This window comes from Sus scrofa, chromosome 4 (assembly GCF_054392235.1).
Source record: "Sus scrofa isolate SSC_HxYL_T2T_F1_AM1 chromosome 4, Sscrofa_HxYL_maternal_Yorkshire_Landrace_v2.0, whole genome shotgun sequence".
Classification (NCBI taxonomy): domain Eukaryota; kingdom Metazoa; phylum Chordata; class Mammalia; order Artiodactyla; family Suidae; genus Sus; species Sus scrofa.
In genome coordinates, this window is record NC_139386.1 from 21,876,271 (window position 1) to 21,901,768 (window position 25,498).

Sequence of the window (25,498 nt, forward strand, 5' to 3'; positions counted from 1 at the left end):
TGGTGCTTCACCTTTTTAAACCTCAGCTTTTCTAAACTATTTACCTGTAATATGGGGCCAACACACTTACCTTTGCTTGATGAGGTATGAAATGCTTGTCGTGAGGTAGCAATTACTGTATAATGTATGTAGCTGAGAACCTCAGTATTTGATGGGGTTTTGAAAGTGGGTATTTCCTCATTGGTTAATATCCGTGCCTGAGTGTTTTTCTTCTTCGACATTCTTTTGGCCAAAAGCAGACTTGTTTTAACAGTTAATAATCGGTATAGAAACGGAATTAACACTTGTTGGAACTTCAAAACGAGTTTTTTGATGGCAATTTTTAATTAAAGGAAAAATAACTGCACTTTTAAGATGACAATAGGACATGACAGTGATTTGACTTTTGTCCCCTTACCTTTCAATTTAGTATTTTGGGTCTTTTTCTTACTCTCTCAAAATTAAAACAATGGGTTGGTTTTTAAATGCATACTAAAACCTTTCATCCATAGTTCTTGTATTTAAAAGAATAGGTTACTTTTATTTTCAGGTTTCTTATGTGTCTTAATAAATAATTCAGTTCTCATATGGTGTTTATATTGGCTTTTTTTCCCTTTCAGGTTTCCTCCTGTTTCATAGTCAACAAGAACAATGTTCTACGCACATTTTGTCCTCAGTAAAAGAGGGCCTCTGGCCAAAATTTGGCTAGCGGCCCATTGGGATAAGAAGCTAACCAAAGCCCATGTATTTGAGTGTAATTTAGAGAGCAGTGTGGAGAGTATCATCTCACCAAAGGTATGTTTGATTTTTTTTTTTTTTTTTCTCTTTTTTGAGTGTTCATTGATGTGTGAGGTAGAATTCTATAAAAACAGCTTCTTGCATATTGGAGGCAAAGAAAATCCATAGATTAGTCAAGGTTTCAATTTGAAATTTTAAAAATTCTGTTAAGTACACAGATATTTTCATTTACCTGTTTTAATGGCAGATAAGTATGGGCAGTACCCAAATATTTTATATTTGGCTTTTCTAGATGTTTTTTATATTGAATATATGTGTTAGGTGTTCCCAATTTAGGAATTTACAAAATATTCAAAATAAGGACCCATTAATTATAAAATTCTGCAAGGGCCAGATGTAACCATCTTATCCACCTTAATCTCCAGAACACATGCTTCACCTCAGCTTCAGTTTCTTGAACATACCAACCTTTTTCCCATTGTAGAACTTTTGTGCTTGGCTCTGCACTTTCTCTAAATATTTAATTACTGTGTCCCCCTAAATGGAAGCCTAGCCACTTTGTTTACTGCTCTGTTCCTAGAGGAGACTTTAATTGATATCCAGTGAAACTTTTGTAGCAATGGTTTCTACCCTTTGATTTCACAAATTATGAGTTAAATTAATACATATTTTTTGTATTGCCAAGGAAGGGCCATTAAAACACAGAATGAATTAGGGTTACGAACATCATTACCATTTCATTGAGGAATAGACAGGTTGACTTCAAAAATGTGCAAAGGCTAATCTTTCTTTTTGTCTTTTTAGGGCTGCACCTGCAACATATGGGGGTTCCCAGGCTAGGGGTTGAATCGGAGCTGTAGCCACTGGCCTACACCACAGCCACGCCAGATCCGAGCCACGTCTGCCACCTGCACCATAGTTCACGGCAATGCCGGATCCTTAACCCACTATGCAAGGCCAGGGATCAGATCGGCATCCTCATGGATACTAGTCAAATTCGTTTCCACTGAACCACAATGGGAGCTCCACAAAAGCTAATCTTAAAATAAAGGTATTGTCTTTGAATATAATTTGTCAGTACATATTACATTCGTATTTTAAAGGTCCTTTCCTGGACTTCATATTTATATATATGCACACACACATATATGTTCCAGTTTCCTGTTGTGAAAAGTTCCAGATTGCAGCTCTCAGATAAGCATTGTGAGCTATCCTTAGAACTGGGTGTGTGGCAGAGACTTGTTCAGAAGAGTTATGTGGGAAAATGTTTTAGGTGGGAGAAGTTAAAGTTCGTATTTAGAATTAGAGTAAATTATCAAGTTTCTCTCTATATATGGAACTTTGGCTGGTTTTAGAGTTATAGTGGAGAATTTTTTGATGTCAAAGACATTTATATTATTTCTAAGACAATACTAATTTGAAAAATTTACAAAGGGGAAAATGAAATGTCTACCACCTGGACAATACCTTTAGTATTTTGATAAGTCTTCTAGACCTTTATGTGCCTGTGTCATACACATAATTTTTCTACTTTTTTATGCATGTATACAAAAGCTATTATGTATTGTAACAAAACAACATTCAGGAAAAGCTCTGTTCATGACTGCTGTCATTTTTTAATGGTTGCATTGTACAGTCTCATAGTCTCTTACCACAGAACTTATATACAAAAAAAAAAAACCAAAACCACTAGAAACAACACTTGACTGAAACCGAAGTGAGGTCACTTGTGTATTCATAAATTCACTATGGAAATACTAATGTGTTTGATTATTGGTGGGGATGCTTTTGCAAACACTCCTGGGAATGTTTTAATATACTCTTGTGTGTACTGCATTACCTTTATACTATTAAAACGGCTCTGAATTCCAAAATACATTTGGTCCTTAGGACTTCAGATAAAGGATGATGGCCCTGTAATTTATTGTTTTTATTGTTCATGCTGCTTTTGACTAGGGGTGGGAGGTGGATAATCTGTGTTTTTTTTTCCCCCAATTTTTGGAATTTTAATCCCTCAGGTCCTATACAGTGCAACCATTAACATTTATGATAATGCTATGCATAGATCTTTTCCTTATGCAGGCTCATTACAAAACAATATGATGCAGTTTTTATGTGTACACACAAAGAAAAATTGGGTATATGTACATACAAAAGCCTAGGAGTCATGTTAAAACATTAAAGATTCCTCTAGAGGGTAGGATTATAGGTTTTCATTTTACTCTTTAAAAAAGAACTATTTAGTAAATGTTGCTTATAAAATTTTTTGTTCACATCTGTATGTCTTTCTGTTATATTGATGTTCAGGAATATAATTGTTAGAAATAAGTATTAAGAATTTGCTTTGTGGGGAAATTGTACCATTTGTACTGCTGGTCAAATTGTTTGAGAAGGTGATGTTTTCTTTCTATAGGTATGCTTACCTGAGTTAAGTGAGTGGAGAAAGAAGAAATCGAATTTTCTTAAAATTGATGTGTGTGGCTAATCTTTAGCATCCATAAGCAAATACTGAGGGTGATTTGGCTTTAAAAGATAACACATTTTTTCATAGTATGAGCACGGGAGTTTGGGGATGCTACAGCTTATTTTAAAAACCATTTCTAAGTGTCTTTTTCCAATTGATTGATTTTATTGTAGTGGAATATAAAGATATTTCCGCAGGGTGAGCTGACCAAGAAATTTCTGAAGTTTGTTCTTGTCCTGGAGCAGTTCTGGTGTAGTAGTTTAGAACAGGTGTCAGACTACGATTCACTTGCATCTTCATGCTTTATCTCACCTCCCCCTTTCCCTTCCCACCTCTGGTTGGAACAGCCTCTTGAAACCCCTGCAGAGCTTTCTGTGGATGTATAGCTTGTGTTCTTAAGTTTTATATTTCTACCTCTGTATACTCTGCATGCTCACCACCAGAAATTTAGTGTCCTTCCGTTATCATACAGTTGATCTCTTTTACCCATTCCCCTCCCCCTCTGGTAACCACTACTCTGTTTTTGTTTAAACACCACCTTTTAAAAGTTGCTAAATCTGGACAAGTTAATAGCCTGCCAAGATTGGGTCTTTTCCATTCCTTTTTTTTTAGGTGAAGGTGCCGTCAACATTACTTTTAAATTTCCTAAGACTATCATAAAAGTAGATTCTCATTTTCCATTAGGAGCAAAATTTTAATTGGACATTATTTTCATATCAGGGATTTATTATCTGATAAGTTCTAGATTGATCACAAATTTACTGTAATTTTAGATACTTAAGAATTTACCACATTAAACTTCATCATTTATGCTGTAAGTTATGTGATATGGCCATAAATACAGAGCCCGAGAGTTGTAGATAGAATCTTACACCGCTATTGAGAGCACACATATTACTTAAAATACAATGTTTTGCCAAATAAGTAATCAAAACTTAAGCTTTAAGCAAATATGTAACAATTTTTTTTTTTTTTGCTGCCTTAGAATTTGATGTATTTTATGTGTGATCTGGAAAACAATCTGGTTGAGTTCATATTTCTTTGTCTTTAAAAAAAAACTATAACCAGAGGAATTTCAAATCATTCCATTTAGATTGGATGTTTGCTTCTCTCATTCTTTTCCCAACTATTGTGTCTCATCCCACACACTAGCTCCCATATAAGTACTGATCAAGATCTACCTTGATTAAAAGCAGGTTGAAGAGTGTATTTTCTCATGAAAAAGATGGGTACGATTATCTTTATCAGTATGCTTTCTGGTCACATAATAAAGCCTTAGTGAAAAGTGGCTTAATAAGGAAATTAACAGTCTTATTCTAACTAGAATAACCTCTAACTAGAAGTTTAGAAATAGAAAGGTCTGGGATTGGTTCAGCAGTTCAAAAGACGGCATCCAAGGACTCACCTGGACTCACCTTTCTTTGTTGGTTTCTTGTTCTCACACTCATGGCTTTGTAGTTACAGTGCTGTTGCAAGCAGCTACAAGCGCCTCTACTCACAATGCAGGAAAGGGGGATGGAAGAGAAGATATTTTGCTTTGAGGGGGTGGTTTTTTGGAAAATCTTGCTCAGAAATTCTCTGACCTATTTTACACTTGTCATTGGCTGAACTGAGGCACATGCCCCCTCAAAAACAAGCACCAGCAGAGAAGAATGAGGCGGTCAGTCATCCTTCATGGTTGAGGATATTCACTTAAATGAATTCAGATAGCCGTCAAGGAGCAATGGCTCTAGATTGGCAACCCAGAGTGTCACATACTTCCCAATGTGCTAATGACAATCATCCATGGATTGTCTTAATACCTGCTTCAGAGCTACCTTCAGATCTTTGTTAATTCATGAATTTCTGCTAGTCTGTTCTTTGGGTGTACTAAGGAAATTCAGGTAATGGCAGTGAGAAATAAAATGCACATGATTATGAGGTAACTTCAAATAAATGGTTAAAAGTATGGAGAGTTATAAATTGCATAATGTACAAGCTTTGAAGTGTTCTCTATGTTAATGTTAATTCACAGGTGAAGATGGCACTCCGAACATCAGGACATCTCTTACTGGGAGTAGTTCGAATCTATCACAGAAAAGCCAAATACCTCCTGGCAGATTGTAATGAAGCATTCATTAAGATAAAGATGGCTTTTCGGCCAGGTATTATTTTTTTAACTTGGGAGTTTCTCATTTTTGGTGTGAAAAACTGCTAATAAATATTTTTCTGGATAAGCATAGTTTGTTTTAATTGTAGTACAAAGAATCCTTCAGAAATGGAAAAGCTTGGAGAGACAGTGGTTCTAGGGAAAAAACTCATTTCATTTTTGTTCTTTGTATGAAATTATGACAGTTAACCTTTTTTTGTCTTTTGAAGCTGCATTTTCCTTTTAACTCCCTTTACAGCATTTATCAGAGACTGAAGGGTTGAAAATTTATTGTTTACGATTTTTAAAATTATAACTCAAAAAATCTTAAATTTGTTTCCTGAATAATTTTAGTGTGTTCTTAAAATCAGATTCACTTTTAGCTTAAGTTGTTGAGATTTTATTAAATATTTTCTTTAGTTTTCTCTTGTTCTGGACCTGAATTCTCACAACCAAAACTTTTATCTGCCTGGTATTAATTACTGTAGTATAATTTTTTAAAGCATTGGTGAAATTTTATTCTGATTTAAATAGTCTCAGTGTGTGGAAGAGAGGCCTTATACAGTAATATCTACTGATGTTTTCTTCTTAATGCTTCAGTGTATTTTAATATGTAAACAAGTGAAATCTTTGCACTCTAAGATTTGATTAAAAGTAAACTATATAGGAGTTCTCTTGTGCATCGGGTAAAGGAATCCGGTGTTGTTACTGCATCGGCTCAGGTTGCTCCTGTGGCTGGGGTACTGCATCGGCTCAGGTTGCTCCTGTGGCTAGGGTTCAGTCCCTGGCCTGGGGACTTTCACAAGCCCCACAGATGGAGCCAAAAAAAAAAAAAAAAAAAAGGCAAGATGTTGAGGTGGAGGCGGTGATATTTGAATGATTTCCAGTATGTGGCTGCTAAGTGTATTTTGCTTAAATATTGTTTCTTTTCATCTTTTAAAGCAATGTATTTTTATTACCTCTTGAAAGATACAGGGGAAAATGTAAAGAAAATTAAAATCATTTAATCCCACTTTCCTAAAATAACCTGTGCCTCTTAATACATGGGGTACTCCTTTGCAGTCATTTCCTTTTCATCATAAATTTCATTGTTACTTAGAAAATTGTTAGTAATATTTGCTATGTCCTTTTAAAGACTTTGCAGTTTAGTGTGCTTTATGATTATAGCAAAACAAAAATAATTGTGCTTCAATAGTACTTTGCATATATTATCACACTTCCTACAGTGTAACCTTAGGAAATCATACTTTTTGCCTTTTTTGATCCCTTGATAATCTTTGGTGTAGCCAGCCCTTCAAGCTTACCATTTCTTTTCCAGGTGTTGTAGACCTGCCTGAGGAAAATCGCGAAGCTGCTTACAATGCTATTACTTTACCTGAAGAATTTCATGATTTCGATCAGCCACTGCCTGACTTAGAGTATGTCTGTCTTTTTCTCCTTTTTTTCTTTTAAACTGTTGAATTGGTGTACAAAAAACATTGGCCTACAAATATATAGTTTTCTTGGGATGTTTTGACATTGAGTGTTTAAACATGTAGCTAAAGTGCATGTGCTTTCATGTAGGATAGTATATATATATGAATCACATAACCTAGAAATGTTTCTTCTATAAGAAAATCCTATAGAAGATGTCACCTTTAACACAGCTAAGAGAATTCTGATTTGCTTAGGCCATTGTGTAAATTGAACAGCTGTTCAGCTGTTGGCTTTCCATAATGATATCAGTTGACTGTTGCTTCACGATTTTGCTTCAGAGGTATATTCTGAAATCTTCTACCAGTTGATCATCTTAGCCAAGCTATAACTTTGTATAAAAAGCAATGAAGGGTCATTGTTAGAACACACATTTAAAAAGAGAAAGTTGCATTGAGATGGCCATTATAGCAAAATACTGTGGTGTATTTCCTTTGTCTTAAGTCTTCAAAATCCACCTATCATTATCGTAACAGGAAATGTTTTGTCACTTTCCAAGTGATTGAGTAGCACAGTTAACAACAAAGAAACCCTTTGCACCAGCCTTGTTTTTTGACAGATTTCTCTTTTTAAAAAAAATGATCTGTGATGTTTAATTACTAGAGTAAATTTATGGTTTATTTTAATTTTATCGTGTGTTAATTAGTGCTAGCCACTATTTGGCTGCTTTACTGTTTTTCCTTTCTTCATACTTTTGTCCAAAAACACTTTTTATAGTGGAATTTTTTTAACATTGCTGAAAAATAGATTAGTATTATGAGCTTCATGTAGTGATCATCCAGCTTCTTAATCAATAGTGCCAGTTTTATTTTATGTGTACAGTTGACCCTTAACACAAGTTTGACCTGCAAGGGTCTAGTTATATGCAGGATTTTTTTTCACTAAGTAGATGCTGCATTACCTACACCATCCAAGGTTGGTTGAATTGGTGGATGCAATCGCAGATACAAAGGGCGGACTGTAAAGTTATGTGTTGTTTTTTTACTTCATAGGGAGGAGTTGGTAGGTGCCCCTAATTCACGTGTTGCTCAAGGTTTCACCTATATTTCCCCAATTCACTTTCTGACCATTCCCCTCAACCCAGTTATTTTAAAGCAAATAACAAAATAGTCTCGCCCCTCCCCCACCCATTTTGTTAGGGTCTGTACAAAGTTTTAGGCTGCATTTGGTTGATATGTCTCAAAAATTGCTCTTGAGAACATGTAACAGTGCTGTAGTCTTCTTATATGTTTTTCCTTGTCATTTATTTGCTCAACAAACCTGACGATTTGAAGTATTTACATTCTGATTTTGGTTGATGATGTTCCACATTTGTATTAAATGCTACATTTTTTTTTAGTATTTTTAAACAATATGAGAGGTTATTTTATTAGAGGAAGAAACAGCATCTCAGGAAAGCCAGTTAACTTCAGAGTTCACATAGCCTGTAAGTTGTAGGGTCCTGATGAAAGCCCATGCATCTCAAGTTTTTCCTCTGTTTACTTACCATGTTGCCTTATGTAGTGATTTCAGCATATTATATTTTGCTTACAGGTCATTAACAGTTTTAAAATTTAATTTCCACATGATTTAAATTTTTGAATTGTATTTATTTAATGTTAAATGTTTAGGCTTTGTTCATTATATGTATTTTATTTTTTCTTATAGAGAGGTTTGAGGGCTTTTTTCCTTATAAATACACTGTGGTAATACCCAAGACTAAAATGTGTTTGAAATTCTTTTAAAGTGACATCGATGTGGCCCAGCAGTTCAGCCTGAACCAGAGTAGAGTGGAAGAGATAACCATGAGAGAAGAAGTTGGAAACATCAGTATCCTACAAGAAAATGATTTTGGTAATAGAGAAACAAATCATTAACCACTAGCTATAATGTTAAAATTATATTGTGGCACTACTAGCAATTTGAAAAAGAAAGCCAGACATGTAAAATTCACATCTCACGCATCTTCATTGAAAAAGAATTGGCCTTCTTACCGGAGTATTGAACATAATTTCCATTTAAGCCTTAAAGTCGGATTACATTTTTTGCCGGTGCCTTCCCATAAGCAGTTATAGAACCTGTATATTGATTTGTATGTAAAGTCCCAGCACTGAGGTAATGCTCGCTTTTAAACTAATTATCTTAGAATCACTTGCATTATATACCTTCTATTTTTTTTAATAGCATTCAAAACTGGTAGCAAACCAAATTCTTTTCTTGAGGAAAACACATAACAGGAAAGTTGAAGTCTGACTGAATATTAATGTGACCTAACATAACATACATATTTACCTTTCCTTAGCATACTTAGGATAACCTGAATTTGGATTTTATATTTGAATTTGTTAGTCATGCCCCCACATCAGTTTTATGAAATATAGGTGCTAAAGATTTAGTGTTTAAACTAGATGTTTTACTATTCAAAAATAAATGACACTTAGGTAAGCAGATGTGATGTTGTAATTAAATCATTAGCCAGTTTCTTTGTATCCATGATCTTTCTTTTTTCAACTAATGGCTAAAATTCGTTTAGGTGACTTTGGAATGGATGATCGTGAAATAATGAGAGAAGGCAGTGCCTTCGAGGATGATGACATGTTGGTGAGCACTAGTGCTTCTAACCTCTTGTTGGAGCCTGAACAGAGCACCAGCAATCTGAATGAAAAGATTAACCATTTAGAATATGAGGACCAATATAAGGATGACAATTTTGGAGAAGGAAATGATGGTGGTATACTAGGTAAGTCACAAGGTTGACTCTAACGTAATTTATTAGTTCCACTGTTTAGAGCTACTGCTGATTCTCAACCTTGGGCCGTTCTAGGTATATATGTGTGAATTGTGACCAGTTGGTTCAGTAAACTTGTAGCCTAAAAATGTTAAAACAATACTTAATTTTGTTTAAAATTGCTTGTCTTGGAGTTTTAAGTTTTACTAATTCTTAACACTGCTGCTCTATTTGTGTTCAATACATATTTTAAAATTAATAAGAAATTTTTTCATATGCTGGGTTTTATACTTTTGTATACTACCTTGAAGAGAACAGATGCATATTGAATACAGATTTAAATTTTTTAATGTAATCCATTTTTAACATAACTTTATTTTTCCAATGACTTGTTATTCTTTTAGCATTTTTTAAAAAAAAGTATAACTAAATTGCATTCCCTATTTCAGATGACAAACTTATTAGTAATAACGATGGAGGTATCTTCGACGATCCCCCGGCCCTGTCTGAGGCGGGGGTGATGTTGCCAGAACAGCCTGCACATGATGATATGGATGAGGATGATAACGTATCAAGTAAGCATTTCATGTTCAGTGATCTGGGCATGACCATATGCATCCACAAAGGCACATAATGTAGAAGACCAAAAATCAAGTGTCAGCTTTTAATGATGCCCTTAAAAACAGTGCTTATGATTGTTTCTCTTACGTCCTTAACGCTGGCCCCCTCCTCCCTTTTTGGCCAGTAGAGTCAACTCTGGAGGGACTTCTTCATAACTAACAGAGTGCTTTTTCTTTGGTGACCAGCGGGTTTCTTTCAGTTACTCGGGGTTTCCCACACACACACACACCCTTTGTTGGATATATGCTATACCCAAGCCCTTTGTGACCAAATTTCTGTTTTTATAGTGGGTGGGCCTGATAGTCCCGATTCGGTGGATCCTGTCGAACCAATGCCAACTATGACTGATCAGACAACACTTGTCCCAAATGAGGAAGAAGCCTTTGCTTTGGAACCTATTGATATCACTGGTGAGTGAACAAACTTTTTGACTTAAAAGACTTAGAAGTTCTGGCTCATGTCCACTAAATTTTTCCTTTGTCAGTTGTTTATCATAGAATCTTTCAGTTTTAAATAGAATATCTTTACAAATTGCTGTGAGGTAAAAGTATGGAACAAGCTTCCTGCTAATATGAATTTAGTCTTCTGGGGTTCCAAAAATGCTAGGAGGTCACATGTGTAACAATTAGAAAACATTACAAGGAATTTTTCAGTAAAGTATAAGATTTACTAAACAATTATGTTTAAAAGTTCTAGATTCTGTGTATAGTTTGGGCTACAATCTAGAAAAATCTAAAAATAATTTTTTAAATTGAAATGGCAAAAATCAGTATTTCTTGGAGTGCTTATTAATATAGTGAAACATTTAATTGAGGAGTGAAAAAGTGCTTCATCTGAATAGAAGCAATATGTAATTTGGATGTGAAACTTTAAAATTTCTAGATGGTTTATAGACACAATGGTGTATGTAGAATGCTTGGTCAGTTACAGTATAAATTCAACATACTGTTATTAAGTAAAACAAGATTAACTTTTTGGGTTTCCTACTTAGAATCAGATCACTAAAAAATGTGACTTGGGCTTCTGGTTTAAAGGGAATACTTGCTCTAACTATTTAGGAACTAAAAATATAAAAATGAACAAGTCTTTATCCTCATAGAACTTAAATAATAATAGGTGACATGAATAAATTATGTACTATATTAGTGACAGATGATTATAGAAAGATCTGTATACCTTGTAAACAAGGTGAGAGAGATACACTGCAGTGTTTAAAATAGGATAGTTGGCCTTAGCCAGCTGTTATAAGAACTTGAACTTTTTAGAAAAGGGAGCTCATTAGTTGGAGGACAGAGGCTGTCACTGTATAACATCTTTTTGACTCACATGAATATTTTATCTATATAAACGTAGGGGAAGTTCTCTTACACCGTGGGTTAAGGATCCGGCGTTGTCACTGTACTGGCATGGGTTCTAGCCCTGGCCAGGGAATTTCCACACCCTGAGGAGCGGCCAACCAGCCAAAAATCTATGCAGTATATGTCTGGCAGGATGAAATCTTGAGGAATTTATACAATACCATGAGCTTTTCTGTATCTTAAGAGATTGAGAATAATGCTACCTACTTGGAAGAGTTTAGTAAAGATTAGAAGTTAGTATACAAAAAGTCTCTAGGCTGGAGTTCCAGGTTCATCTGCCAGGGTTTGGGCTTCACTTCGTGCTGCTTGTGCAACTGGCGTATATGAATTAGAATTTTTCCAATAAACATCATAGTAATTGCAACTATTTATGGAGTCCTCCTCAATCTATGCCAGACACTGTACTAAGTATTTTATAAATCCCTGTAAGTGGTTGACCATGTTTCAGGTGAGAAAATGAAGAGGTTAGCAAAATGAAGTTAACTTTTCTTAGTGGTTATTCACCTAGGACTTGAGCCCAGCTCAGAAGCAGGTGTGGTATGTTTATAAAATAAAGCTACATGGGTGAAAATGTATTGGCTCTTGACATTTTTCTCCTGATATTGTTCTAAAAGTCTGTATATTTTTTCTTCCATTCAGCAGTTTTATGGAATACCTTTTGTATGCCAGCCTCTGTGTGCTACTTGGGGAAACACCAGTTAAAAGTTTCTGCTACTTCTAGGCATTTAGAAAAGCAGGAATATAATGAGACCAAATCTGGTAGTTGTATGTTTCATGCTGGCCTCTCAGAAAAATTATTTTCTTTTTTCATTCCAGTTAAAGAAACAAAAGCCAAGAGAAAGAGGAAGCTAATTGTTGACAGTGTCAAAGAGTTGGATAGCAAGACGATTAGAGCCCAACTCAGTGATTACTCTGATATTGTTACTACTTTGGATCTGGCACCACCCACCAAGAAATTGATGATGTGGAAAGAGACGGGGGGAGTGGAAAAACTCTTCTCTTTGCCTGCTCAGCCTTTGTGGAATAACAGACTACTGAAGGTAATGTAGTTTCAGGATTTTTAATTTCATATAGATGTTAACCATTTTTTAAAGTAAATTTTTTAATCATTTTTGATCAGGTATTTTTCAGCTATATGTCATCTTTTTTTCTCCTTTAAACCCCACAGTATATGCTGAATATAGTCTGATTGGAAAGATAATAAGTAATACTTGAATATCTAAAAGATGTAGAATGAATTTTTCAGTATACTAAGAAGCCACTGATGTTTTTAATAATACTTTCTCAACCCCTTAAAATTCTGTTGCCTTAGTGTGTACTGTGGTTTAAATCTTCAATCTTTAGGTGTTACTTTCTTGCTAAAAAGTGGGGTGGTTTTACTTTTCCGGCAATAAGAATTCAAGCTTTATGAGAACTGTCTTTCACTTAAGGCCCTTTTCTGCTTGCTTTAGGTTCCAGACTATTCCAAACAAGGATCTGAGGCGTCAGGAAAGGTGTCAGGGTCTTAGTTGAAATATTCATAAACCCAGTTGCTTTTACTATGTATTTTCCTATAACTTAGTGTTTAAAAGCAGTAAGGCCTTCGTGAAACTGCCATTTATTGGAAACAGATCCTTATATTTTTCTTAACTCTGGTCTCATTAAGTATATGAATATGAAAACTGCAGGTAAATTTAAAATTTTGAGACAATGGATAAAGAATTTCATTCTCAACTTTTCTAAATGTGCTGTGGTGAAAGTTTTTAAATACAGCATTAAATGTGTAAGTATGAATTATGCAAAGTTATATACACTGATTATTTTCCATAAATATGTTTTAATGTCAGTGGTAGGTTTTCAGTTTTATAATTGATATTTTCTTATTTTAATAGCTCTTTACACGCTGTCTTACACCACTAGTACCAGAAGATCTTAGAAAAAGGCGGAAAGGAGGAGAAGCTGATAATTTGGATGAATTCCTCAAAGAATTTGAAAATCCAGAGGTTCCCAGAGAGGACCAGCAGCAACAGCATCAGCAGCGTGATGTTATCGGTATGTTCTGTGCATCATTACCTGATAAAATTTACCTATATAATGCCAAAGTAAGAACTCAGAAACAAAGGATATTCAAATTTTTGTACAGAAAGTAAAAGCTTTTTATTTGATTGCTTTGTTAGATGTTAAGTTTTCTGTTTTCAGAAAGATTTAAGGTTTAGGACTGGCTGCATGATAATCTCTGCTAAAGGATTGTCCTGCATTGCACTGGAGGTGGGACTAGTCTTTTTAGGGCCACATCTCACCTTTAAGTGTACTGCTATAAATTGAGTAACCTTTGTGGAAGTAAACTTTTATTCAGTCGTCTTCATTAGAGAAAGTACTTATGTCTTAGTGTATTAGTATTAAAAGTAAGTGGTTCTAGAATATTGTTGAGTTACTGTATGACCTGACCTCTTCATACGACCAATTACAGATGAGCCCATTTTGGAAGAGCCAAGCCGCCTCCAGGACTCTGCGATGGAGGCCAGCAGAACAAACTTGGATGAGTCAGCCATGCCCCCCCCACCACCTCAGGGAGTTAAGCGGAAGGCAGGACAAATTGATCCAGAGCCTGTGATCCCTGTAAGCACATCTCTCCATCAAGATGTTTTGGGGTTTTCAGATAATATCTTAGATCCCTAGTAGTAGCAGGTCTATTTGAGGAGACCTTGGAGTATTTGGTTTTAAGAGAAAATAGTCAGGAATGGATCCAAAGAGAAAGAATGGCAGCCGAAAGAATGTAAACACCATGTGCCCAAAGTGGGAAGTGCTTTTGAGGAGTTTTTGATTTTTCTGACTCTTGGATAGAATAGAGTCTTGCTTCAGAGTGGCCTAAAGTGAGCATGCTTGGCTAATGTGGAGTCCTTGACTCTGAACTTGGTTCTGGTTTTATTTTTCAAACATAAGCCCATGGTGAATCTGACAGTTAAATTCTAAAACTACCAAAATATGTTGAGTAAAATGAAACTTTCTGCTGAGTAGAATTTTTGTACTTAAAAAGAAGCTAGTGGATTCTAGTACATTCCAGACAAAAGTGGGCATAGATTTATCACTTGGGTAATTGTCATCCAGTTTTAGGTGTATGACAGTTTGACTCATGTATATATCATGAAATGATTACCACATAAGTTTAGGTAATGTCCATCACCTCACATAGAGACCTACTCTTAGCAACTTTCAGGAATCTAGTAGAATTAAACCTCCTTATCCATGGATGCACTGAGGGCTCTCTGCAGTACATCGTCTTGTTTAAGGGATTTGAGCATCCACAAATTTTGCTATTTAGAGGATATCCTGAAAGCAGTCCCCTTTTGACAGACAACTATTGTTAATTGTAATCATCATTACTGTGTATTATTTCCCCAAAACTTATAACTGGGAGTTTTATACTCTTTGACCAACCAATATCTACTCATTTCTCCTCGCCCCACCTCTAGTAACCATTCTACTCTCTGCTTCTATGAGTGACTGCTTTTTTAGATTCTGCACATAAATTATAGGTTTACCATATAGTGTTCATTTTTCTCCGAGGGCATTATCTGAGTGCAGTTAGTCAATATCCAGAGCAGAATTCCTTTCTTTTCTTAGGGTAAATAATATGTCATTGTGTGTGTATATCATACTTACCCATTTATGGACACTTAGGCTATTCCACAGCTTAGCTATTGTGAATAATGCTGCAGTGAACATGGAGGTGCAGACATCTTTTCCAGATAGTGATTTTATTTCCTTTGGATAAATAATTCAGAAGTGAAATTGCTGGATCATACAGTAGTTATAGTTTTAAGTTTTAATTTTTTGAGGTGGCTGTACCAGTTTACAGCCTCACCAGTAGCACATGAGGGTTCCCTTTCCTCATCCTTGCCACCACTTGTCTTTATTTACATTTCCCGAATTAGAGATGTTTGAGCCACCTTTTCAGGAACTCGTTGACCATATTTTCTTTGGAAAAATGTCTATTCAGATCCTCTGCCCATTTTTAGTTTTGTTTTGTTCTCTTGGGTCAGTTCTTTATATATTTTGGATATTAACACTTAGCAGATGATTGGCAGGTACTTTCTCCAGTTTTTCATTTATGGTATCTTTGTAGAATATTTTAGTTTGATATAGTCCCACTTGTATTTTGCTTTTATTGTCTTTGCTTTTGTCAGATCCAAAAATCATCAAGATCAATGTCAAAGAGTACATCACCAAGTTTTCTTCTAAGATTTCTGTGGTTTCAGGTCTTGAATCAAGTCTTTAATCTGTTTTATTATTATTTTTTGCCTCTTAGGGCCACACCCATGGCATATGGAGATTCCCAGGCTAGAGATCCAATCGGAGCATCAGCTGCTGGCCTGCACCACAGCCACGGCAACGCTGGATCCTTAACCCACTGAGCAAGGCCAGGGACCCAACCTGCAACCTTCTGGTTCCTATTCAGATTTGTTTCTGCTGCGCCATGAGAGAAACTTCTTTCATCTGTTTTCCTTCTTTTGTGTGTGGCTGTCCAATTTTCCTAACATCATTTATTGAAGCACTTGTCCTTCATTGTATATTTTTGGTTCCTTTATGCTAGATTAATTGATCACTTATGTGTAGGTTTATTCCTAGGCTCCCATGTTCTGGTTGATTCTTTAGCAAACATTTCCTGTGTATCTCCAATACTGGGAAGTTTTAGGCTATCTTATTACATTATCAGGCTCCCCAGATTCGGACTTTATTGCAAGCCAGTCATCAAAATAATGTGGTACTGGCACAAAAACAGTGGAATAGGACAGGATAGGCTCAGAGATAAACCCACACACATATGGTCAATCTGTGACAGTGGAGGCAAGAATGTACAGTGGAGAAAAGACTTCAGTAAATAGTGCTGGGAAAACTGGACAGCTACATGTGAAAGAATGACATTAGAACCTAACACCATACACAAAAAAAATGAACTCAGAATGGAAAAAAATGAACTCAGAATGGATTAAAGACCTAAATGTGAGGTCAGATAGTATTTTTTTAAAAAAAACAAAACTTAGAGGAAAATATAGGCAGAATACTCACATACATCACAGCACTTTTTTCTGGATCCACCTGCTAGAGAAAGAATAAAAACAAAAAGGAATAAATGCAACCAAATTACACTTTACAAGCTTTTGCACAGCAAAGGAAACCATTGAAAAGAAGAAGAAAAAAAAAGACAACCCACAGAATGGGAGATTTGCAAAGAGACCAACAAGGGGTTACTCTCCAAAATAGACAAAAATCTCATACAGTTTTATATAAAAAACCAATAGGCAATTAAAAAATGATCAGAAGATCTAGATAGACAGTTCTCCAAAGAAGACAGATGACCAGGAGGCACATTGAAGAAATGCATATCAGAGCTACAGTGAGGTGTTACCTCACATCAGTCAAAATGCCCATCATTAAAAAGTCTACAAACAATAAATGCTAGAGAGAGTGGAGAAAAGAGAACCCTCCTACACTGTTGGTGGTAATATAAATTGGTGCATCCACTATGGAGAACAGCATGGAGGCTCCTTAAAAAACTAATACGAGAACTACCATATGACCCATCAGTCCCACTCTGGGCATCTATCCAGAGAATACCATAATTCAAAAAAATAGATGCACCCCAATGTTCATTGCAGCACTATTTACAATAGCCAATACATGGAAGCAACCTAAATATCCATTGACAAAGGAAAGGATAAAGACGTGGGGAGTGTGTGTGTGTGTGTGATGGAATATGACTTGGCCATAAAAAAAGAACAAAATCATGCCATTTGCAGCAATGTGGATGGACCTAGAAATTATCATACTAAGTGAAGTTAGAGAAAGACAAATATCATATGAGATCACTAACATGTGGAATCTAATAAAGAATGATACAAAAAAATTTTTTACAAAACAGACTCAAAGACTTCGAAATCAAACTTAAGGTTGCCAAAGGGGAGACGTTAGGGGAAGGGATAAATTGGGAGGTTGGGAGTGGCATAGACATGGTACTGTATGCACAGAATCAATAAGGATCCACTGTATAACACAAGGAACTCTACTTGTGATTGCCTCTATGGGGAAAGAATCTGAAAACAGGAGAATATATTTATTTGTCCAATTGCTGAATAAAAGTAAAGCAACATCTTGCTGCTACTGCTGGTAGAAGTAAGATGGTCTCATTTAAGACTTCCCAACCTTAAATCTATAGAAAAAGCTGGGCAAAGGGAGGCTTTTTGGTACTTTAGGCTCTTGGTACAGCCTCCATCAAGACTTGGCAAAAGAATACTTGTCAGTTTTAAAAAATCTCTGTGCCCTCTGGTGGTAAGGAGTTGTCAAAAAGCATTTTTTAATGTGAGCTTGGGAATGGTGGCAGGTTGTCTAGCACAGCTCTGCAGGTGATTGTTTCCTTGTCAGTTTTCAATTTTCTCATCTCTTGTATTAAGCCAGAGAAGAAGGAAATTCAAGAAAATGAACTCAGAAGAATAGTCTCTTCATTCCTATTACTTGCTGCCAAAGAGCACTAAGGCTGTCTCTTAGAGTTCAAGCTGAGTAGCAATAGCCTCAAGGCAGTCGTATGCCCTAACAGTTGACAGTACCCACCTAATTAATGGTAGGGTCATTTTGCATTGTTCTAGAGTCAGTGGGTTCTGTTTATTCCTAAAGTGCTGGGTATTGGGGGCGCTTTTGTTTTCTACTTAAAAGTTTTCCTTGTTATTTGCAAATTCCTCATATACACTTTAAGTATTTGGAAGTATAAGAGCAAAACACTTTTGTTCTAGAATATCAAGATAATGGATTAATTTCTTTTGTAAGTTAATGTTTTATAAGTTTACAGTAAAAAAGAAAAACAGCAAGATATGTATGGTAAAATGTATGGTAGTCAGTTTTTTATTACAACAGTGTGTGACCCCATTGTTTCTTTTCATTTTGAAAACTGCAGCTACATATTTGCATATTTAAAAGAAGCTACCCTTAAAATATACATCTTAAATTGCCTTATTTTTATTTCTTTAAGCCGCAGCAGGTAGAGCATATGGAAATACCTCCTGTAGAGCTGCCCCCAGAAGAACCACCAAATATCTGTCAGTTAATCCCAGAGTTAGAACTCCTACCAGAGAAGGAGAAAGAGAAAGAAAAGGAGAAAGAAGACGACGAAGAGGAGGAGGTAAGGAAATATTGCAGTAAAGATCTGATGAATCTGATGAATGAATTCTTGTTCCAGATATATCGATAATCTTCAACCAGCTCTTTTATTACTTTTAGTATTGGAGCTAATTGTGGTTGAGCATCAGGGTGATGAAAATTGTTTGAACATAATCAAAACAGCCAAATTTTTCATGATCTAGATCATTATTAAGAACATGAAATTTTATGCTGTGCGGTAACTCATTGGGTCCCTTCTGGGTTTTTGAAGGACATAGGGCTGCCCTTTCACTGATTTTCTTGGCTTAAATTGTTTGTATTCTGCTTTGTTATCTTGTGGTCAGTGGTTTATTCTTGCTGTTAGCATCTGCCTCTAGTATAACCTCTCTATCTCTGGCCTGTTTGTGTGAGCTTTGTTTTTTCATCAGACTGGAGTGGGATGTGACTTGGCTAAAAGAGATTGAGTGATTTTTTTAATTTCTTAAAAAATAGGGATATTTAGAGGAATGGATTTCCTTTTCCTGAGGTATGCTTTGGCTGTTCAAGGTCTCTTTTTTACTCCCTCTGGATCTTTAAGGTTGTTGTATAAGACCTAGAATATATTCTTTAAAGATTTAAATAAAGGGTTTTTTTCCAAGATTAATTTTCATTACCATCTGTTTGTATTTTTGTAATTTATGCTGGCATAGATTAACTATTTAGTGCTTAATATGAGCCCTATACTGTTTTAAAGTCAGAATTTAGCCCCTGAGCTCTTCCAGCCTGTGTACTAGAGTATCTCAGAGTGAGAAAGTTACAATTTTAAATACTAGTGGAACACTATATAGGTCAAGCTATTAACTCCTGGCTCTTGGTATATGGTGCATGTTTCTAGCATAGCCTTTGGTTCTTTCTTTTTTTTTTTTTTTTTTTTTTGGTCCTTTTAGGGCCGCACCTGCGTCATGTGGAGGTTTCCAGGCTAGGGGTCCAATTGGAGCTGTAGCTGCCAGCCTATGCCAGACCACAGCAATGCCAGATCCAAGCTGCATCTGCAACCTACACCACATCCCACTGGCAACGCCGAATCCTCAACCCACTGAGCGAGGCCATGGATTGAACCTGCAACCTCATGGTTCCTAGTCGGATTCGTTTCCGCTGCGCCATGACAGGAACTCCAGCCTTTGCACCTTAGCTCTTGCCACATGCCAACTTGAGATGGTCTTGTAGGTGGCAGGTGTAGGAATTAGGCCACTCCAGTTAAATACATATTTTTTAAATTATAGCCCATTTCTTTTAAAATCCTATAGAACATATTACTTATTTTTGCTAGTCTGCAAGTTCTTTGGTACTGGTCCACACTGAGATTAGGAGTTTGCCAGACTATAAAATCATCTAGAAAAACATGTACCAAAAATACATACATATAAATTCAGTTGAAATAAACAGTGTTCTTAGTGACATTGTGTAGGGTTGGTTTGCATCCCTAATTAAGTTTCTTATCTTAGCAGAGGCCAGTAACCCAGAGCTCACCAACCATCAATAGTCCATGGACCATACTGTGTAGACCACATCCTTATAGACCATTACACAATTATATGTTCAGCTAAATGTTTGCATTAGTCAAAATACACAATTTAGAGCTTTCAGGAGATAGAGAAATGCTTCATTTTATAGCTGTTTTGTCAGTTTGTTTTGTTTTTGTCTGGGCATTATTTTCATTTAGGATGAAGATGCTTCAGGGGGTGATCAGGATCAAGAAGAAAGAAGGTGGAACAAAAGGACTCAGCAGATGCTTCATGGTCTTCAGGTATGCCAGTGAAATCTTTGAGAAAAAGATGTTATCAAAGGCTTCTGGCATTGTTCCCTCAAAAAAAGTTACATGCTACTACCTTGTGTGAAACCTTTTCCAAAACTGCATCTTATACTATTTTAAAAAGATACTAGGCCAAGAATAAGCATAGAAAGCATCCAGGTGAACACTTGATTATGGTTGCCCTGCAAAGCAGAACTCCTTTGTGTGTCTATATTTTCTTAGTTTCGGTTGAGCGTATTTAATGTGTTGAATCAAAGTTTGTCAAATCATTGTACATTGTCAGATGTCACTTATCCTTGGGCCTTAATGTACCAGATACAGAGAAGATACCTTGAGTGTCTATGAAAATACCAGGCAAGGTACTTAAGGTTTCCTAAACTGTATTCAAAGGGTAGTTAAGAATTTTCAGAACTCTAAGTGATAGATTTTACTGTTTTGTCAAATAGATGTCCAGAGAAATGAATCATGTAAACATTTGATAGAATGACCTAATATACTTTGTCCTTTTGCTTTTTTTTTTTTTTTTTTTTTTCTCCTCCTCGCTTTTTAGGGCCACTCTCACAGCATATGGAGACCAAGCTAGGGGTCCAATCAGAGCAGTAGCTGCCAGCCTACACCACAGACACAGCAACACCAGATCCTTAACCCACTGAGCAAGGCCAAGGATCAAACCTGTAAACCTCATGGTTCCTAGTCAGATTCGTTTCCACTGCGCCACAACAGGAACTCCTCCCTCTGCCTTTTTGATAAATATGAGAAATAAATCTACTTCTGGTCCCCAAGAGAATATACAGTATCCGAATTTAGTATCCTTTTAAAATTACTACTGCATTTACTGTACAGATTACATTCATTTAATTCTTCCTTTCTGTTTTATTCCAGCGAGCTCTCGCTAAAACTGGAGCTGAATCTATCAGTTTGCTTGAGTTGTGTCGAAACACGAACAGAAAGCAAGCTGCAGCAAAGTTCTACAGCTTCTTGGTTCTTAAGAAGCAGCAAGCAATTGAGCTGACCCAGGAAGAACCGTACAGTGACATCGTTGCAACACCTGGACCAAGGTTCCACATTATTTGAGCAGCTAGAAGCATTATAGCTAGTGTTCATTTCACTAGTGTGTACAAATTGCCCCCATGTGTAGGGCACACAAAACCCTTCAAGAAAATCTAGATTTTTGTCTGTACAAAGTCTCTGCCTTTTTCATTTTTTTCCCCAGTATTTTAAATGTATCAATTTCATCTTTAAGGGAAACTGCCTGTGTACGGTGTTTGTGTTCAAGCACCCCCAAGGACCCCAAGGTTGTTTCAACAGTCCAGAACAGATGTGTACTTGTAATAATGTTGAGTAGCAGTGGAAAGTCAGGGGTAATTATTCTTAGTTCTCAGTTTCTACATTGGAAAGGGGAACTTTTTGGGGAAAAATGCCTGACAGTTAAGAACTATGGTATGAATCTTTGAAATTGTCTTTTCCCATCAGTAACACCTAGCATTAGTACCATTGTGCTTTAGGGGTGGTGCCCAAGATAGACATTGTCTTCTTGAAATATGTTTTAAAAGTGTAATTCCACAGTGACCAAGGGGGTGTGTGAAATTGTACAGTAACTAATCCCCTTCAACTACAAACAAGATAGGACTTGGTTTAAAGTGCCCTCTTTTATAAATCATTCCATTTGAAACTTTTTAATGAACCTTATTATCCTGAAATCTGTTGTTTTTAGTGAGGCTCTAAAATGAGCAAAAATAGACTTTTTAGATTAGAATGGATATAAGAGGCATTTATAACTTTCCAGGAGCTATAAATCAAAGTTTTAAAAAGATGTTTGGCTATATTTGAATATTCAAGATCATGAAAACAGAAATTGCTATGCCAGCTGAAAGGACAGGCTGATGGGAAATCGTACAACTGGTTGACTTAACCTTTAAGCAGACAGTGCTGTAAAAACTAATGGCTTCTCTGATATTTATTATAAATTTTAAGTACTGATATTTTTTCCAATGCTTGCACACTCCTGTGTTTGGAACTTTAATAGCTTTGCAACAGAAATCCAGTATCCGGTTTCCTATAATTTAAGTAAAAAACATATCCAAATAAAGGCTTTATTATTAACAGACCAGATAGCACCAGAAATTATGTGACTGTTATGATTATCAAAACATGTCTTAACTTTTTAGGGCAAAATTACACACTGAAAGTTCTAGCTTAAGTGTTGGCACTTTTGTGGGGAAAAAAAAAAATCACTCAGACTTCAGTGTATACCCAGTAATTTAAAATTATGTGAGATGTTTTAAATTTGTGAAGTCGTAATTACTGTTTTGATGATTCAGTTTCTTGAGAATGGTAATTGTATAAAATTGCTATTGCCGCTTTATTTTCAATATGATGTGCCTGTAAACCATGGATTTTTCTCCCTTTGTAAAAAGACATTGTAGATAATTGAATGTTTGATTATAGAAAGGTCATTAGTTACTTGTTACACATTTTGTTAGTCTGGTTTTTGTTGCTTATCGGGTTTAATATTGTTCTTGAAAATAGTTGATGCTATGTTATGTATAACTTTTCTAATAAAAGTTGTGTTATAAGCTATACACTTTGGAGTACTGGTAAGTCAATTTGCCCAGGAAAACAATGACGGAAGAAGTTAATTATGCTTCATCTTTTGTTTGCCTTATCTAGAATAATTGTCCATACAAATAGAAGGGAAATTTTCAAAAGGTCTTACAGTAAAAAATAAAAGACCAGAAGTTTGTCTTGATTAACGAAAAGAGCCATGTGATCTGAAACTTTAAAATGAAACCAATAAGTGGCTGGTGCTGAGGAATCTTTGGGCAAAGATAATGCCCTGTAACTGCTGAGTATATATAAATTATGACATGCCTGTGGATGTGTGTCCTTAGGGCCCCTGACAAACTCAGCCAATGAGCAATGTCCTGGAGACTTAACTACACCCATCTGAGAAGCCTAATTTAGCCAGGGCATTCTGTAACTTAGAATGTACCCACTTTTGCATTTAAGTATGACTTGCCCTGCTGCCAGTTGAGAGCTTTAAGACTTTATGTTGTCCTGCTGTATCTTAAGTGTAAATATAATGCTGTTTGTAATAGGAAAAACAGTGTTTACTTAGTGCCACCAGTCCTCAAACCCAAAGATGCTTTTATTTGGGGCTCTCCACCTATAGTAAAAACAGACGAGTAAAGAATTACAATCTAATGTAAAAGTAACAGGAGCCTAGAATCAACATGCCAGAGAACCTGGGGTTAATCCACAAATGATTATCCAACAAATGTTTTTGCTAGGATTGGAAGATAAGTCAGCAGGGTGAACTAAAGTGAAATGGTTTTGTTTTAGGTATAGCAGAACCCTGAGTATTCCACTTGATACTTAAAAGCCTAGGTGGAAATGTGAGAAAAGAATCCTGTTCCCTGATTATCTTCCTCAGACATAGAGCTAACAGGAGTTTCCTGGGGGCTTAATGGGTTAAAGATCTGAATTTGTCACTGGTGTGATGCAGGTTCAATCAATCCCTGACCTCAGAACTTATGCATGCTGTGGGGCATGCCCTTCCCCCCCACCAAAAAAAAAAAAAAAACCCGAAAAGCAAAAAAAATCGTAGAGCTAACAAAAGGGTGCATTAAAGCAATAGGCTGGGTGTGTAGGAACTTAGCTTTTAATATTAATTTGATTGTGGAGCCTAAAGTTCAGAAGCTTTATTCTCTATCTGGGCCAGGTCATGTACAGCAGAGGTCTCAATTTTGCTGCCCTTTGCAGTCACCCAGGGAACTTTTAAAAAATATTGGCTGTTTAGATCACTTCGTGCAGAATGTTCCTCTGGATTCTTATTGCCCACTGAATACAAAATATTGTCTGATGCATGGATGGAAGGAATTTATAAAGTAATGAACCTCCCACAACAATCTGAGTAACAGTGCTCCTGGAAGGCCTATCTGGTTTGGAGCAATACCTGACGTGCTGCCACCACCAGCCCGAGTCTGAGAAAAAGGTCAAGTGAAAAGTAAACTGGTATTTACAGTTAAACAGACCAGGGTTGCCTCGAGACCCCACTGACTCAACTCTAAATATGGGTGATTGGTCTTGAGAAAATTACGTAGAGTTAAAAGAGTACCTACAACTGGGCACTCAGTAGGTGGTAGCTACTGTAAAACTACCTGAGGTATTTATTTATATTTAAAAATGGGGTTTTCAGGATATGAATTTGACAAAGTGGGATGCAGAGTAAGAGTATGAAGATACTAAAAGTCTTTGTAAACACTAGGGAATCTGAGTAGGCCAGAAGGAACCTAGAAGATGGTCTCCTTCTGAATATTCCCTATCTTTCAGCATGTTACCTTCCTTCTGCCTTTAGTGCCCTAGGAGGTGAGCAATCTTTGCTGCAAAATTGTTGACATGAAACTCTTTTAACTCCTCTCCTCCCACGGACATACCAAATACACAGCTACAAACACATGGAACAATTTCCTTTGGAAGAAATTGACTCCCACACATCAGGCAAAACAAAATACCCACCTCAAAATGGGTAGAAAGGCTGAAACACACTTCCCATAGACCTCACCCAGCACAATAATATATAATCCAGAGGCAACTCCTCCTTCTCCCTGAAGTTCAGGGCTTGCACCCTACACCCACCAACTACAACACCATCTGAGTCTTCAAAGACTAATTTTAAAAGCCTGTGAGGCTTGCATCCAGGAGCCCCACAAGACTAGAGCAAAAAAGAATTCTTAATGAGTGTGAGCACTCACCACAGTTCTCCTCCCAAGGTTCAGTGCAAAGGGAGCAGACAACATCATCCATCTCCCAGTCTTTCCCCAAAAGGGTTCTGTTTGCCTACTTTGAAAGCTGATGCCTAAGGATCAGGCTTCTAATATAGCACACCTATAGGGTATAGATTGCAAGCCTCAGAAACAAGGGAAAACAATAGACACCTCCTCTGCTCTCTCCTACCTTACTTCAAGTTAATAATATACACCTGAAAGGAACTTTAAGCTATGTAGGCACCCTGGCTTGTATGGCTGCTGCCTGAGAGAAAGACCACCACCATCACCACCCACCCCTGGCTCACCTGACTGACAGCCAACAGAGTTTGCATTCACAA

At 36.4% G+C, this 25,498-nt stretch overlaps 1 protein-coding gene across 2 annotated transcripts in view; it reads left to right on the top strand.

Annotated features, from left to right (window-relative positions):
• The window catches only part of RAD21 (RAD21 cohesin complex component), a 29,529-nt gene extending 6,556 nt beyond the window's left edge, over positions 1 to 22,973 (top strand). For both annotated transcript variants that reach the window (XM_005662889.4, XM_085021829.1), the window contains exons 2-14: positions 600 to 774; positions 5,196 to 5,325; positions 6,628 to 6,727; positions 8,509 to 8,615; positions 9,295 to 9,501; positions 9,939 to 10,064; positions 10,398 to 10,520; positions 12,285 to 12,508; positions 13,340 to 13,499; positions 13,918 to 14,066; positions 18,472 to 18,621; positions 20,302 to 20,385; positions 21,274 to 22,973. In XM_005662889.4, the coding sequence (XP_005662946.1) occupies positions 631 to 774; positions 5,196 to 5,325; positions 6,628 to 6,727; positions 8,509 to 8,615; positions 9,295 to 9,501; positions 9,939 to 10,064; positions 10,398 to 10,520; positions 12,285 to 12,508; positions 13,340 to 13,499; positions 13,918 to 14,066; positions 18,472 to 18,621; positions 20,302 to 20,385; positions 21,274 to 21,465 (1,896 nt within the window). In that variant the 5' untranslated portion in view covers positions 600 to 630 and the 3' untranslated portion in view covers positions 21,466 to 22,973. The remainder of the gene's footprint in view (positions 1 to 599; positions 775 to 5,195; positions 5,326 to 6,627; positions 6,728 to 8,508; positions 8,616 to 9,294; positions 9,502 to 9,938; positions 10,065 to 10,397; positions 10,521 to 12,284; positions 12,509 to 13,339; positions 13,500 to 13,917; positions 14,067 to 18,471; positions 18,622 to 20,301; positions 20,386 to 21,273) is intronic.
• Positions 22,974 to 25,498: the final 2,525 nt, after the last annotated feature.